The sequence below is a fragment of the Mauremys reevesii genome, linkage group 1 (assembly GCF_016161935.1).
Source record: "Mauremys reevesii isolate NIE-2019 linkage group 1, ASM1616193v1, whole genome shotgun sequence".
NCBI lineage: Eukaryota > Metazoa > Chordata > Testudines > Geoemydidae > Mauremys > Mauremys reevesii.
This window is the reverse complement of record NC_052623.1, coordinates 172,358,272-172,375,079: the sequence shown is the minus strand read 5'-3', so window position 1 is coordinate 172,375,079 and position 16,808 is coordinate 172,358,272. Positions and strand designations below refer to the sequence as shown.

Here is a 16,808-nt window from a genome sequence, read left to right as displayed (position 1 = left end):
CTGTGGGTTAAATGTCCCTCCACCACTGCAAAAGTAGCCAAATCCAATCATTATCTCTTAATAGTCCAGGTGTTGGGTAGAATCTCATTTTAGTAGTCCAGGTGTTGGGTAGAAAGTCATTCCAGTCCCAGGATGACCTCCAGATGAAATTGAATAAAAATCTCAGAATCCACTTTCCTGGCACTGGAGACTCCCAGAATCCTCTGAATATCCACTACTACATTCCCAGCATTCTGCAGTGGGACAAATCTTCATAGCCTCAAAAGCTATGGATAGTCTGAATCGCTGCATTTCAAACCTGGACAATTTACTCCTGGTCTCCCCAAGAGAGGAGATTAAACCAGGATGATCTGCAAAACTAGGAAGATCTATGTTCCCTCCCACAAAGCAGTTGGGTGACAACCCCAAACAGGGCCAGATTAACTCTCCTGTGTACCCGGGGCTATTAAATTTTGTGGGAACCCTGTATACAAGTCTTTTTTCCTAATTTAAAACAAAATGATCACATTTATGGCATTGAGGCTATTAACGCTATACTAAATTTGGCTTTTAATTAACATAAAGCCGTTCTGTGGTTACATTTCAGTGTAAAACGTAGAATATAGTTAAGTTAAGAAGTACGCTATTTTGAATTACCTTAGAACAGCTGTTATATTAGTTTCTTTTTGGGAGGGAATTTGGGTGCAGGATGGCGCTCCAGCCTGGGGCAGAGTGTTGGGATGCAGGAGAGGGTGAGGGGTGTGAGCTCTGGGAGGGAGTTTGGATGCAGGAGGGGATTCTGGTCTTGGGCAGGAGGCTGGGGTGCAAGAGGGGGTGTGAGGTGCAGACTCAGTCCAGGAGGTGCTTACCCGGCTGGCAGTGCAGCAGGGCTCAGGTAGGCTGCATGCCGTGGCCCCATGCCAATCCCAGAAGAGGACGGCTGCTGGCATGTCTTTGCACGCCCCTGGTGGGAGGAGGACAGCGTGCCTCCATGCGCTGCCCGCCCCTGCAAGCGCTGCCCCTGTGGGGACGGTGCTGGGGGCGGGGGCAGTGTGTGGATCCACCTCCCCCTGCCTCCGCCAGGGGCCACAGAGACGTGCCAGTGGGTGGCCACATCCAGGAGCACCATGGGGCCACGGCATGCAGGCAGCCTGCCTAATCCCTGCTGCGCTGGGGCCTCCTTTAGTCTGGGGCCCTGTGCTGCAGCCCCTAAAGCCCGTGCATTAGTCTGGCCCTGATCCCAAGGCAGGGCCTGAGCATGGAAACATTTATGAAATTGCACATTATTTTTCACTCTCAAGGGTAGAATTCCTTTTGAATCCACCCCAATTCACTCCATTCAGCCCAGGCACTCCTAGAGACAAAGAGCTAGCTTCTCCCCCACCCCCATTATTGTGACCCAGACATCACTGGGCCACTAGGTCCATTGTACTATGTATGTTCTTATGTTCCCCAACCACTTACTCTGACTGATCAGGCACTGCAATCTGTCTTCCCTACAGGGGTATGTCCTCTTCCCCACTTACAGTCGATCTGCTGGTACTGATTGGACAGTCTCTAGAGGGTAAAACCTGCTGTATAGTTTCAAAAAATCCCTGGGACAACCCGCCATCTGTTACCTTGAGAGGGAATGTGAGGTGGAGGTGATTATCCCACAGATCTTAGCTACTGTTCTTATCTGCAATCTCCTTTGCATTAGATTTGAGAGACTATGTATCATGACTGAAAACAACGAGGTTTACAGTAAGTGATTCCAATAAGAATAATTATTTTGGTTTGAGCTCATGTTAAATGTTACTCTCACTGCTGGCATATTATCAAATTGTTTTTCTAAACATGGGATTTGATTGGATTAGGCTTGGATCTTCTTAGAGTCCAGACACACTCCCTGACCACTCAGCATCTCCATCTGATGGCTTTGTGGGGCCAGAATATAGCTCTCTTCAGGTTGGAATATTTTCTAATCCAATGACTGTTTCAGAGGAGGGGAAATTTTTTCCAGTCCAGCTGCGAGATACACAGCATTAGCAGATTGGTAGCAGACTCAGTCAAATCTCCAAAAAACCCACTGGAATTTCCGTAAATCAAAATTGATGGGACCCAAGAATATCTTGGCTCTTTCGGTCCCCATTCCTCCCAGCCAAACTTCTAGAGATACTCAAAGCTCCCACTCTTCCTGATGCAATATTTCACAGGGAAATTCCTTCAAGAGCCTCAAAGCCCCTATTCTCCCTTTGGATCAATATAAATAGAACACTTACATTTTCTTTATAATCCCTTTTTTATATTGCCTCAGCCTCATCTTTCCTAATCGGCTGCCTTCCCCCACCCCACAAATTCCAAATCTCCTCAATAAGGGAGAAATTAATTTCATTTTATTATTATACAAATGCCAGTTGGATTGTGTAAATAAAGGAAATAAACCAATATTTGGAACAAAATAAGTATTGCTTTATAACTTCCAGTTGCCGCTCGCCAAAGGTTCTAAAGCACAGCTTTCCAATCCCTCGCCAGATGGAGTTTGAGACTTTCTCTAAGTTTGTGCCACTATTTGCATCCCTCTCCCTGCTACACACTCTTGATCTTCACTTTTAGCAGCCTAGGGCCAGTCACACAACATAGGATAAGGTCACTTATCTGTTCTCAGTGACTCACTGGAGTCATTGTGGATAGTTCTATGAAAACATCTGCTCAATGTGCAGCCACAGTCAAAAAAGCTAGCAGAATGTTAGGAACCATTAGGAAAGGGATCGATAATAAGACAGAAAATATGATAATGCCACTATATTAACCCATGGTACACCCACACCTTGGCTGCCGTTCTGGTTGTCACCTCTCAAAAAAGATACGTTAGAATTGGAAAAAGTACAAAGAAAGGCAACAAAAATGTTTAGGTGTATGGAATAGCTCCCGTATGAAGAAAGATTTTGTTGTTCAGAGGTATTAAAAAAACCACACACCACCAAAAGACAAAAGTTTTGCAGACGAAAAGCGCCGATGTGAACAGTGCTCTGTCGGTGGCAGCACTCTCCTGCCGACAACACTGACGCCACTCGTTGGGGGTGGAAGTTTTTTGTTGGCAGGAGAGTGCTCTCCTGCTGACAAACCACGGCTACACTGTGCGCCTTTTAGTGACACAGCTGTAGTGGCACAGCCGTGTTGCTAGAAGCTGCGTTGTGTAGACATAGCCTCAGGTATGTTTGCAATTGCATGTGATCAACAACTCTTTCACATGTCTAACTTTTAATATTTGAATCTTATCCACATGACAATGAAATTGAATTAGTGCCTCACTGACTGGTGTAAATCTACTTGGTTCATTTTAAAAAAATGAAAATGAATAATCTACTATTTTTAGATATAGAAAGTGCTATTCTGTGATGCACATCAAGTCAATGGGAGTCTTCCTGCTGATTTCACTGAGTGGGTGTTGTGCCAGGCGCATAGGGCTTTCTCATTTAATAGTACAGTTCCATTTTTAATTTCTGTCCTTTTTTTTGTATGTAGAGACAATGTATCATCTGAAATCTCATAGGTTGCAGAAGTGCAGAAGGTAGATATTAAGGGGGTATTGTTAGCTCATATATCAGATTTGGTAATTATCATCTGCTCTCCTAAATTTCCCTTACGGTTTCAACTGGACAGAGTATTCTTCTCTATTTCCTTTCCTAAACTACTGTGTTAAGATGTGTTGTGCTGTTAATATGGTATAAACTTGTGAATAAAAGTCCAGGAGGATTCCTAGGGTCTCCCTCGCGCATACACACACACACAGTCTACCACTGATTCATTGTGTGATGTGAGGCAAATCAGTTAACCTCACTGTGCCTCTTTGTTATAGCCACATTACAGATGGATAAACAAGTAGAAGTTTATGAGTAATATTAGCACTTGCTTTTCTCTCAACAACTTTTTTATACAAGGTTAGAAGTTATATTTATTAAATTATTTTGTTTCAAAATGACATTCAAAAACATCTATGATGGTCTATAGTCTGAAACCATACATAATTACAATCAGCAGAACAGCAGCAAAATCATGATTCAGGTAAGAATATAATTTTTTACTTTCACAACTATGCTTAGACCATAGAGGTGGGAATATAGCAGCATGCATTGCATGCAGTGTCTTCCATCAATCATTAACACATTTGAAATAATGTTGAATTAGGTCATGAATCTCTATCTCTAGGATCAAATTAGGCCCTTTTTTAATTCTGCTTTTAGTAATATGGCGATTATTTAAACCAAAATTTCAGCTCCAAATATCCTAGTCTTGCCACTGACATACTATATAGGACATCTGTCCCTATTTCAGACTATGGGTCCGTTTCCCAGATAGGGGAGCCTTAATTGGATTCCCAAATGCCATACAGTTTGACATTCTAATTAGCTGGAGAGGGAACTTACATATCCACATTCCTACTCAAATGCCCATCTGCTCCCTAACTCAGATGCCCAAATTTGAAAATAGGGTTCTTTGAGTCTAGTAATCTTACAAGATTTAAGGCCTGATTCAAAGCTCATAGAACTCCACCAAAAGACTCCCGAAGACTTTGGATCACAGAACCTTAGTACCTGGAAACCCCATAGTGAAAGAAGTTAAGTACTTCAAGAAATATTATTGTAATTGCTGTTCCTCTCACTCATCCTCTGCTCTAGCACCAGATAAGTTCCTACCAGTAACTGGAAGATAGTGCAGTCTTTGGATGGATTGGCACAGTATAGCATAGAGCATTGAACTAGAGGATGATTAAGATAAACAGATTTAATTCATTTAGCTACCTGGAAGTGCCCATTCTGCATAAAATATTTTATGCCTCATGGTTCATCTCCTGTGTCCACACAACTCAGATACACCTGTACATTTTCTGGCAATAAATCCAAGCTGGGGGTATTGCTGAGACAGCCAAGTTTAGCTCAGTTAAAATCTAGATAAATGTCCTCCTCAACTGCCAAAGGGTTAAACTGAAAAAATGGGGTCTGCTGAAGAAATATCCTTGTAACTAGATCGCCTCTTCATCTGTACCCAATTGGAATTAAACCTCAATTTCAAAGGAGGGGTGGGAGGAGTGTGGGTAGAAGAGGAGAATAAATAAGAACATCAGGGAACAGAAGGAAATGGTAGATGAGAAGAGAGGAGTGCCTGCTCATTATCTGCCTTACTAGAGAGGCTGCTGGATACTTACCCACCCAATGAACAATGTCAGGTATAAACCTAGAGGGAAAGGGCATGCAGGTTACAGTGTTTGTGGTGATTAACTCTGAATCTGTTGGGTGAGGAAACTAGTAAAGCTGGGCTAAAATAGTCCATCTGGAGTTTGCAAAAGGCCTTCTCCAAAGCCCAGTGAAGACAACAGGACACTTTGCATTGATTTAAATAAAAGTTTTAGATCAGGTTCTAACAAAGTGTTTTTGATACCTTTAAGGATTATTTCCTATGTTAAAATGTCCTCTAAATAAGTACACACCCTGCCATTCTAGCTCTCTATTTCTGTACCTAATTTCATATTAAATAAGTCAGTAATAATGTTTAGAGGCTCTTACTCAAAAAAGGTGCATTCACAAGGAATACTGTGCAGGCCAATCCTTTGCAATAAGCACTATAAATTGGCAGACTCTTACTACAGAGGATATAGTTTAATTGCTTTGCAATCTCAACTGCTGCACAGATAAATCACATCCAGTTTATTTTGCTTCTTTTTCCCTTGCTGTGTCACATAAGAGAGTATCCTTTCATGGTGCTAGATTTTCTTTTAAAAAAATGTAATTAAAAGAATGTAGTACTGTATTTGGTACACGCTCTTTCAGTAACCAAATCCTCCCCCCCGCCCCGCTTTAAAAAAAAAAATTTATTTTACCAGCCATATTCCAGTGTTATAATACAACTGATAAGAGTTCATACACTGGTGAAAGAAAAATATTACGGCTATTGTTTTCTAACTAGAAAGCTACAATTTAAAAATGTAATCCTGGTTCACTGAGCTACAAATTTCAGTAATGACCTGACCTTTGCACTGCTGTGTTTGTGTTCATTGTGCCACAAACACCAATATAGCAAATAGCCTATCATAACATTTTATTATTTCATTACATTTTTATGAATGCAAATAAAATCGTTATTGCCATTTATATCTTTAATTCTAATATAGGACAAATATGTTTAGAATCCCACTCCACCACCACCTCATTTACATCTTAGCTAAAGATACTCACCATTCTAATCATTAGAGTACCCACATAATATGGGCATAGGCACTTTAGAAATGTAGAGAGAGAAATAAAAGGTCTTATGAAACTTTTTGCAACAATATGGATCTGCTGCATTTAATTTGCTTGAGCTCCCTTCAGCCTGAAAGAGTGTGTGTAAAATACAATTTCCCTCCCTAAAAATGCCTTTTCAGCCTTTTATTGGGAGTGGAGAGAGGATGTCAGCACCATGGAATGCCATTAATCGACATAGGTATGCTTGTGAGAAACAGTTTCCCCTGTTTTGTTAGCCCTACACAGCACACTTATTCTTGGTTGATGTATGTAGTATGGGTAAGGCACTGACTACCAACCAGAGATCTTGGGCCCCAAGCCCATTCCTTAGCTACAGCACATTGCTGGAATTTTATGACTATAACTCACTGGGTTCACAAGTTGCTAGCATGAACTGTGCAAGTATAACTAAGCACTTAGGCTATGTGCACTTGGTATTTGTTAGAAAATATATTTGATATGGAGGAGAGGTGCCGTGTAAAATTAAAACAGACTGTCTTTTTTGCAAACTGCTATACATTTGATTTCTCACCTATCAACTGTAGTGTTTTTTTACAAAAAAGCTACGATTTAATGTTAGTGGAAATAAGATACACTAAAACAATATTTACTCCTACAATTCTCATGGAAAGACCATGGAATTGAAACCACAAATAACATTAGAAATAAACACTACAAAATATTTTAACAATCACATTTAGTGCAAATTTAGGTCCCCTGGCCAACGTAGCAAGGAAAAGGTACTGTGTTGCACAAGGGGTGAAATCCTGATACAACTGACTTTAGCAGGGACAGGATATCACCCGTGGAGTAACAGATAATTACTGCTTCACAACACAGAAGGCCAGACATTTGTCAGGGCACCTTTAATAGATTTCTAAAGGACATGGTACCAAATTTTACTTTCCCTTAACAGATGTAACTTCAGCTAGATTTCAGAGAGCAGGAAATGGCCTGCAATTTTCACACTGGGCATACTTCTGCTCCTTTCAAAGACAAAAATTCCCATTGACTTCAATAGTAATTTTTCTCTTGAGCTCAGTGGGCACTGGGTTAGAGTTAAGGGAGCGAAATTCAGTTTCTGGATGTTTAAACTCTGATTTGCATTATTGAGCGTATTACAAAAATTTTAGAGCAGTTCATTAAAAATGCACTTCTAATTAAAAGAGTCTGCTTATCATACCCTCAAGAAGTTTGCTTAAGGGAACCTCTGACTTTTGGTTAATTATTATTAACTTAAATGTATCTTTCCCAGTAAAAGTTTTAAAATATGTTAAGTACTGCAGGTAAATTAGCTAGTTTTGTAGAAATGTTGTTGGTTACAAACACAAGCTAACAGAAGAAGTTCTGTCCCATCTGTAAGCTGATTAAAGTCAATAATAATATCAGTTAACTCAGTGGTCCCCAACCTTTTTCGTCTGGCAGGCAGTGGACGATGAGCCACCAAGGACCAGAAGCGGCAACATCAAGAGGCGTCGCCACCGAAATGCCACTTGTCCGCCGGCGCAGATAGATGCCATGGTGCCCGCGGGCACCGCGTTGGGGACCACTGAATTAACTCATATTCCATTTTTCCTCCCCAAAAATTAAATCACTGCTGGGCACCCAAGATTACTCTTTTACCATAGGAAAAGTTTTCAAAAGCACCTATAAAACTTAGGCTCCTACATCCCTTAGTCACTTTTGAAAATGTTACTCTAGATTTTTGGTACTTTCACTGGAGTAAAAAAAATAAATCAATATATAAAGTAGAAATAAAAACACAATTTCAAAAATTCATAGTGTTCATTTATTACCTCTAGTAACATATTATTATACTGTATAAATACTCTATCCTTGTTATATGTCCTTTTAAAAAAAGCGATAACTTAGAAGATCACAGGAAGTATAAAAATAAATAGGTTCATTATACGCATTTATTACAAACTATAACCCTTCCCAGAAGGTAAAGAAATATAAAATACTTATAAAGTACATATAATCTATAGTAATATATTTTACTATATACATATGGAAAGCCATATTCTCTCATAGTCTATGGACTGGCACAAACTTTTAATTAAGCAACTGCTAGTGTACTGCTGTGGATGGACCCGCTATCCTTCAGCTTTGTCTTTCCCGCCTTATAAAAGTGATTTGAGCACTATAAAAATATTAGATGTCATATATTAGAGATTCCCATGCATACTGGGAATTTCTTTTTCCTTTGATCTGTCTCTAGCATAACACAAATAAGTAAGCTAGTATGGGCTGGAACATGGTAAAAAGTTAGAACTTGAGATAGCGCTCAAACCTTCACTGTCATAACTTTGGTTGACAATATGGTAGAACCAAAGTTGAACCAGAGAAACCAGTGGTTTGGTCAGGAGGCACCAAAAGCAACAACTTTTAGAGAGTACCTGTTCCATGGAGATTGCCACTTATTCCAGCTTTGTAGGTTACGCATGTCACAATGACTACATCAACATGGATGAGAGAAATGGATAGAAACATTGGGGTGATACAAAGATGCTTAAAAATAGAACATTCTAGTTGTCTGCAGGTTAAGTTAGGTTAAGTTAGAGTGATTGTTCTTGATGTTTTTGACTCTTTATTTGTGGAGAATATGGCTTTAGTTTTATATAAAACTAATCTCTGAAACAATAGCAGCCATGAACAATGTAGTTGAAACTCCTTTTGTAATCCTGTTTTTTGTCCTTTGTGAGGTAGGTAAGCCTTGACCAATTATTTTAAGCTTAGACAAAAGCTATTTTCTCCCTTCTGCCCCCCTCCCCCAATCCCAAGCCACCCACATAAAAAAAACCTAGGGACTTGAACAGTACCACAACAGAAATCTAAAGGAGGGGGGAAAGGGGGATCTGAAATGTTTACTTAAACTCTGTTTGGCCCCTGCTTATGTTTTCTTTAACTTGTAACTGACTTAAAGGAAATTATAATGCCTTAGGGCTTTATCTACTGAAGATGAAAGAGTCAGTGACATTGGCTTGCTAAGCTATCAAATCTGCACTTTGCAGGATATTTTTATGATGGAATACCACCCTAAAATTATTTGTACTGTCCCCTCTCAATGAATCCTCACCATGATTTTTATATGCAAGACACACATACTATCTCTAACTCTCTTGTTTTCAGTGCACTGTTCTGGAAAAAAAAAATCTCTAGCTTTCCCAACTGGATACTGTTTAAGTGCACTTTGTAACATTGCAAAAGTCTATTAAGTGTTTAGGTTTCTTGGAAGGGTCACAGCTTTCTTGTGGCAACATACTGCCATCGTAAGACATACATTTTAATAATCTCTTCTTGAATCCTTTCCCACATGTCTTAGAACATGGTGACCAGTCTCCCAATTGCCACTGTGGGCAGGGCATGTCTGCACATGGTCGGAGATCATTTGGTTTGAGTTCTTTTGCACAGTCTGTGGAAGACTGCCCATTAAGGTCTCTGCATTTGACAGATCTTCTTTGCCAACCGGACCCACATGACTTTGAACATTCTCCCCATTCTTCAATAACCCATTCAGATAAGATCGTCTCCTTGATGGCGTTAAAAGATTCTTTCTTTTTGCTGGAAGTTTTCTCAGACCCAGACTGTAGTGGTTTCTTCACAAAATAGGTATATTTGATTTTAGGTTGAGGTGAGTCACCCACAGTCAGAACCTGGATAGTTAAAGGTTCCGTCAGTGGACTGAAACTGCGGATTCTTTCCAAAGCTGCAGATGAGCCACTGTACCTCAAAACACTGCCTTTATAAGTAATGTCTTGTTCCAATGTTGATAGAGTGTAGTCACCATTAAGAATATATGTGCCATCAGCAGCTTTAATAGCAAGGAAACTGCCATCATGTCGTGAACCCCTGTTATTTCGTTGCTTAACTTCAAGGTTGGTTGCTCCAGCAGGAATGGTGACAACATCATGATAACCAGGTCTACAGGGAACAAAATGCAAATATTGAATCCTTAGTATTCCACTGATTAAGGCTTCAATTTAGCAAAACACTAAATTTTGAGCTTTACTTTATGCATATGCTCAAGCCCAATTAACTTTCAATAGGACACAAGCATGTGCATAAATGCTTTGTTGAATCACATCCTAAATTACTGCTACAGTACAGGAGGTCCTTGTATGATGCACTTAATTTAATTGGGATTTTACTTTAAAAAATTATAACTAATTAACTGATTTTAAAGGATTAATTTTCAATTCTAAGAGTAAACTGAGCCAATCCCGGTCTTTGAAATGGAAAGGTTATTTTGCAAGATATTAACTACTGCAGATGAAAAGAGTAACAATATTTGTAAACTCACTTTGCACTAACGAGTGTGCCCGACACTTTCTTACAGGTAGATCCATTGCCTCCACAGATACCACATTTGTCAAATTTCTTACTGGAGCCTATCATACGATCACAGCCAGCTTTTACACATTGTCCCTGTACACAGACAGAAGTGGAGTCTGGGCTACATGAGGTGCCATCCACAACCTTTAAAAAAATTAAAAAGTAATAAGTGCTTTTGATTAGAACATGGACATTTTATTTGCAAACACTAATAATAAAAACTAAAATATGGATGCAACGTCTCCCACCCCTTCATATTCTGAAGATAGCTACTGTTGAAAGTAAAACGTATTCATTTAAAGTATGCCGTGCTACTTCATTCCATTTGCAACACTAAAACTCAGTGGTAACATGAGAAATTGATTTAATGTCAGTGTTTATCAAAGGGACAACTTTAAATTGTTTAAGCCCATATAAGGGAGGACATTGCTTCCTGAAGCCAGTTGGGTCAGTCTTGGGCCATGAAGCACAAGGACTGATAGCCCTTTCAATAGTATCCTACCTAGCATATAGCTGTAGAACCTAGTCTTAAAAAAGTGTATTTATTCCTTATTTTAATTTTGCTAAGCCATTGGTTCCCAATTCCACTGCCTAAATATATTACATTAAAAAGTATTTCCTTTTGACTGTTTTAAGATGTTAGCCTTTTAGGAATGTGAGACAAGGAGCTGATATTTAATCTGAGGCTGAAGGACCTATGAAAATTTGAATAAAATAATAGAAACACAATGTTCTGTAAAAACCCCAGTTTAATAAAATGTGATGGGTATGTGAGTTTAAAAACCTGTGACTGCGTTTGAAAGAATCATGTCCACATATTTAAATCTAGTTTGTATTGATGGGATTAGACTACCTGTAGAACAGAGGAAGGGAAAATCTGGCTAAAATGTTTTAAAAGCTTGTGATTAAAATATTTTAGTTTGCACATCCTTTGACTCCACTTTAAAAAATAATCAGAAAAGGTAAGAATTCTTGCTTGAAATTTAATATACAACATGTATTTTAAAAAATACCTTAGGTTGCAGAACAAAGAAATATCCGGTGCCTTTTGCTCGGCAGACAAGTTTGCATCTGTCCTTTGGAGAGACTCCAGCAAACTTGGGTGTCCATTCCACTGCAGGTCCACTTCCAAAAGGGGATTTGGAAATGTCATTGTGTGTTTCACACTGTTCTTCTCTGAAGGTTTTGCCTATACATATGAGAAAAATTAGTTAGACATTAGATCTTCATCTTTAATTGTCTTGCCGCCTCCCCCATCATCTCTCCTGCCCCCAACATCCCTTTCCTCCATGTCAAAGATCAACTCCAACTTACCATTATTATCTGGACAGTCCTCAATATTACACGAACGGTATTGCACCCGTTTGCCTTCACAGTACTTTCCTCCATTCTTTGGAACTGGGTTATCACACTCTCTAAAGGAGTACTGCACTCCACCACCACATGTCCTTGAGCAGTCTCCCCAGGGTCCCCATGATCCCCAGCCTCCATGGACAGGGGTCTAAAATGATAAACAACAAATATATATATAACACAACCACACTAAAACTCTTAATTAAGTTGAGCCCCTTGCACAAAATTCCTTCTATGTTTTATTAGCTACCACCCTCAATTTACTCATTATCAGAAATTAAAACTATGTATCTTGTTGAAATACTATTGCATATTCTAGATTTTTAAAAAAATACTTACATCATAATGCTTCTTCTCAGTCTTGTTTACACACTTGCCATTCACACACCATTTCCCCTCTCCACAACTGGTGCCATCTGCCCAAGGAAAGTGTTTAGTTTGGCACACAAGCAATCCTCCAGAGATGCCCGTACACCACAAAGTTGTACACGTGCTGGCTGTGTCCGGACAATGTTTAGACTCATCTCCAAATGTAAACTGGCACTGTCTATTGGCATCATACAAAGTTCCAGGGAGATCAGAGGGAAGCTGTATAGGTTTGTGGGGCTTGTCCAGTAAACACTCACCTGGAGAAAAAATAGTAATCAATTAACTAGTTTGAATGGGGAAAAAAATATTTTATTTGTTCGATTGCACTTAGTTTTTTTGTTCAAATAATTGTTCAGCCTTCATTATACCAACAATTAAAGACTTCTTTAATGTTACTGGCAGTCAAGTAAAAGCATAACCTTGTACTGGAGTTCTCTAACAGAAACTGTTGTAAGGAGGGGACTGCTTCATTTTTAGTTTAGTTTTTATTTAAGTAGAAAGAAAACAAAGATACATTTAGATGCCACATAAAAGCTAAGTGTACAAACTTGAACAGAAAGTTTAATAAACTTACCATGACCATTATCCAAAAATGTTGTAATCATGTAGGCACTGCACGGAGACCAAGGTTGGCTTCGATCCAGATTCGAAAGCATAGACGCCATCATGTGGGAATCCCGGCTTAGACCATTAATATTGGCACACTGCTTTGCGTCGTCATGGGGCATGTTAAACACATGGCCTTAAAAAAAAAAAAAAAGATTTTTAGGAAGTTTGTTTTATGCATTAGCATATATTATTTAAATGTTAGTCTTGAACTAATAACTGAATGCATTTTAGATATTTAAAAGAATAATCTGAATAGTTCCAAAATTTTAAACAGATGCCACCCTATTTTTGCTTGTCTCATTTGCCAATCTAAGAAAGATGGTGTTTCTGCAATTGCAGTCAAATCTACAGCTCCTGCAATCTGCCATATGCCATTGTCTCCTACTGACTGACTTTAGAAGGAGTTGAGAACAGAACTGGGCCCTACATACAGACTATTACATAATGAGATATTTACTTTATGGTATCAGACTAGTTTAAATTAATTCAAATCTCATGTCAAAGTTGAATTACCTAGTTCATGGGCAGTTGTGAAGGCAGCTTGCAATCCGTCGTCTTCTATGATAGAGCAACTGCGGTTTGGATCACAAATTGTTCCCACATCAGCCATCCCAAGGGTATCACATGTCTTGGCACCACAAAGGTCCTTTTAAAAAGAAGGCAGTTTCATTTAACCCGGTCAAACTTAACCTTGGCAAGAATCATTCAACCTTGGCAGTTTGCCTTTACTTATGGAAAGAGCATAAAGATTCAGAATTTCAGTAGATACTATGGCAAAATTTTCCTTTGGAACATGCAAAAATGCTTGTACTTATTCCATAATTTCAGTGCTAAATAATCCATATATTAAAACAGTGATATGCTGCATGCAAAGTGCCTTTCATCTGAAGTAACAGAACATTACAAAAAGATGGTTAATTATTATCCCACTTGTTTGAGTCAATAATCTCAGACGACTGAATCTAAATGTGATTTTTCTGAAGAATGAAATAAAAAATGTTAGGCTTGCTTTGTTTGTAAAAAGAGCAAACTTTCCCTCCTCTTTCCTTACCTGTCTGGTAAAGAGGATTGCTGTGTCATAGTGCTCTGCATGTCGGTCACTGGGTGGATTGTGTTGCTTTTGCCAGCTGCAGAAGTTCCTTAAGGTAAGGGCAGCATTAGAAGAAACATCAGGTCCCTTCTGCTCATCATAGATGACCAGAATTTTTACCAACACCAGACTAACAGAGTTTCGGATACTGGGATGCTTGTATAATTTGGCTGCCACAGACAACAGAGTCAGGAGATAGTGCTTCAATCCACTGCCATGAAACTCTGCCATGGATTGGTCTGCTACAAGCATGGTTTCCACATAGCGAGGGCTGGACACAAATCTTTTTTTCCTTGTGCTTCCAGTTTCTATATTAAAAAAGAAAAAAGGGGGAAATTGCATATGAATAGCCTGTCCAGAAACATTACTGTAAATGATTATAATAAGGAACTAGAACAAAATACAGTAACAAACAAAATTTGCATCTATGGCAGGAAATATTTTACATTACTTTATTACTAAATGCAGAATGATCTTAAAATGGAATCTGAGGCTTGTGACTGCACACCTACATTTGAAGTAGCCGGATTTTGACCTCTGAAACCTGAGCGGGTTTAACTATGTTACTTTTGCTGATGCAGTAAAGAGCAGCCTTGGCCGAGAGCGTATGATGTGAGCCTTTGCAAATGACTCAGAAGTCTGAATGAGATCATTGGGCTCCACGTGGAAAGCACAGTGCAGTACTCGAGGCTCCTGCCAAGCAACCCGATTGCTACCGGGACCCTGCAACAGCACCGCCTCTTACCCTGGTAGGACACTGTGTCCTCGTCTGACTTTCAGTTCCACTCCTCTCTCCTCCCCTTCCCATGTGCTGCTCCAGTCAGATGATTAAACTCCCCCAATCATACGCCCTTTCTGGGCTGTCAGGCACTATAACTTCCCCTTTCTTTACTACACACCTGTGCCAGGGTCATAAGTCGTTTTAGTGAATGAACATACTGTACATTAATTACTAGGGGGTGGGATTCTTTGATCAACATTTACAACAAATATGTCTCTGTTTGGGTCTATGTTTTGTTTACTCCCCTATTTAGTGAGCCAGTCTCTCTTCATTTACACCAGCGTAACTCAAACGACTTTAAAGAAGTTATTCCTGATTTTATGCACATGCAATTGAGATGACAGTCTTGGCTATAGTTCATCCATACACACACTCTATATTTGTAGGATATGTTTTTTCATTGCACTAAACTTCTGTCCTTTTCCAAAGCAACCTCCAGTACAGCTAGAGGTTACTGAGGGAGAAATACTTAATGTGCTGGAAGGGAGTACAAAAAATATTTCCCCATCCCTGCCTGCGGGGATGTGCTCGGAAGTGGAGGGTGGAATTGTCAAGAGCCAAAGGCTCTTTTGAAAATCCCTCCCCAGGGTCTCTCTCTCTCCAACACGCACGAGATATTCACGCCCCTGAGGACGTGTCAATTTCAAGTCACCAGCCTGTGTGAGGCTTCTACGAGAGTAAACGGGAGAGAAGCTGCATGGCAGCCAAGCTGGGTCCCCGTACCTGTCTGGCCCACGTGCACCTGCTGTCCCTCTGCGGCCAGGGGGGAGCTCTGGTCTGTCACCCCGCACTTGGAGCCGCCGCTCTGGTGGCCGCGGCTCTGCAGCCGCCGGCGCAGGAGGTGGAGCTGCTGCTGGGAGGCGTTGGCCGGCTGGATGAAGTACTCTTCCCCCTGCAAGTAGAAAGCCCCTCGGAGCCCCTCGCAGAGGCTGAGGGCGGCGGCAGAGCTCGGGTCCCGGTTGACGGTGCCGGAGTAGAAGCAGCTCGCCAGGTCGGCTGCGGGTTGGTTCCCGAGCGAGGCTCCCTGCTCCGGCACCGCCTCCTCCTCCTGCCGGGGGCGGCTGCCCAAGTACTGCAGCCTGAAGTCCGGAGCCAGGAAGCTGCTGTCTGGCTCCAGCTCCAAGCTCAGCCGCTTCCCGAAGGCGTCCAGGCGATAGAGCCTCTTGGCAGCCGGCTCGGCCGCGGAGTCCAGCCGCACGGGCACGATCAGCTCCTGCTGCTCCCGCGGCCCGGGGCTGCCGCGAGCGCCCGGCGGGCAGAGGCAGAGCAGCGCCGCCAGCAGCAGGGAGGCGAGCGCGGGGGCTGGCCCCATGCTGCGCTCGGGCGGAGAGGCGCGGGGGGAGCGCAGGGAGCAGCTGGCTCGGGGGCGACACGCAGGCGCCCGGGCAGAGGCGCGGTCGGGGCAGTGGCTCAGGGGCTGCAGCAGGAGCGCGGCGAGGTCTCGGAGTCCCTACAGAGGCGCTGCCCTTGCCATGGCCGGGTGAGGAGGATGCTGCGGGGCGCAGGAGCTGGCGGGGCTCCCCCTGTCCTGTCCTGGCGCTGCCGAGAGAGTTGGTGGCGGGCTCGGCGCGTCTCCTCTCCGAGTCGGGGCACAGCCGCTTGCACGTCCGCAGCCCTGCCCGGCGCTCAGGCTTGGTGGGGAGAGGAGAGGAGGGGGGCGCGTCCCTGCTTTGCAAACTCGCTGGGCTCCGAGCGCCTCCGCGGTGCGGCGTGAGTGCAGGAGCCGGGGCCGCCGGGGCCGCCCTTTATGGGATTTGCCCGGGCAGCCCCCCTCCCAATCCCCCCCATCTCCCCCCGCCAGGCACCGCCCCTAGTTCAGAGCGGCTGCAGCGCTGAGCTCACCGCCTGCGCAACCGTGTGGCTGCTGGGCCCCCTCCTTCCCGCCCAGCGCCGCCGGGGCCTCGGGGCCCTTTGCTGGGCCGGGAGGAGCCGGGGCTGCCCCACACAAAGCAGGGTGAGCCAAGCCGACACCTCCCCGCCCCCAGCCTGCTCCCTGCACGCTGCCAGCAGCCCAGCTCTTCCACGTCGG

General features: G+C 42.2%; 1 protein-coding gene across 1 annotated transcript; it reads right to left on the bottom strand.

Moving 5' to 3' along the window:
• Positions 1–8,012: 8,012 nt before the first annotated feature.
• Positions 8,013–16,477, bottom strand: ADAMTS1 (ADAM metallopeptidase with thrombospondin type 1 motif 1). The gene is made up of 9 exons (XM_039521160.1): positions 15,503–16,477; positions 13,960–14,306; positions 13,422–13,554; positions 12,874–13,041; positions 12,270–12,556; positions 11,892–12,078; positions 11,591–11,766; positions 10,546–10,721; positions 8,013–10,166 (listed from the first exon to the last, which is right to left on the bottom strand). The coding sequence occupies exons 1-9, from the start codon at positions 16,089–16,091 to the stop codon at positions 9,425–9,427; spliced, it is 2,805 nt and encodes a 934-aa protein (XP_039377094.1). The 5' UTR covers positions 16,092–16,477; the 3' UTR covers positions 8,013–9,424.
• Positions 16,478–16,808: the final 331 nt, after the last annotated feature.

What these genes read in the sequence shown, in the direction of transcription:
- ADAMTS1 (XM_039521160.1), bottom strand. Translation starts at nt 16,091, where the DNA reads ATGGGGCCAGCCCCCGCGCTCGCCTCCCTGCTGCTGGCGGCGCTGCTC. An exon ending in CACAACTGCCCATGAACTAG is followed by an intron (nt 13,042 to 13,421) that starts GTAATTCAACTT and finishes TTTTTTTTTAAG; the next exon opens with GCCATGTGTTTAACATGCCC. An exon ending in ATTTTTGGATAATGGTCATG is followed by an intron (nt 12,557 to 12,873) that starts GTAAGTTTATTA and finishes TTTTTTCTCCAG; the next exon opens with GTGAGTGTTTACTGGACAAG.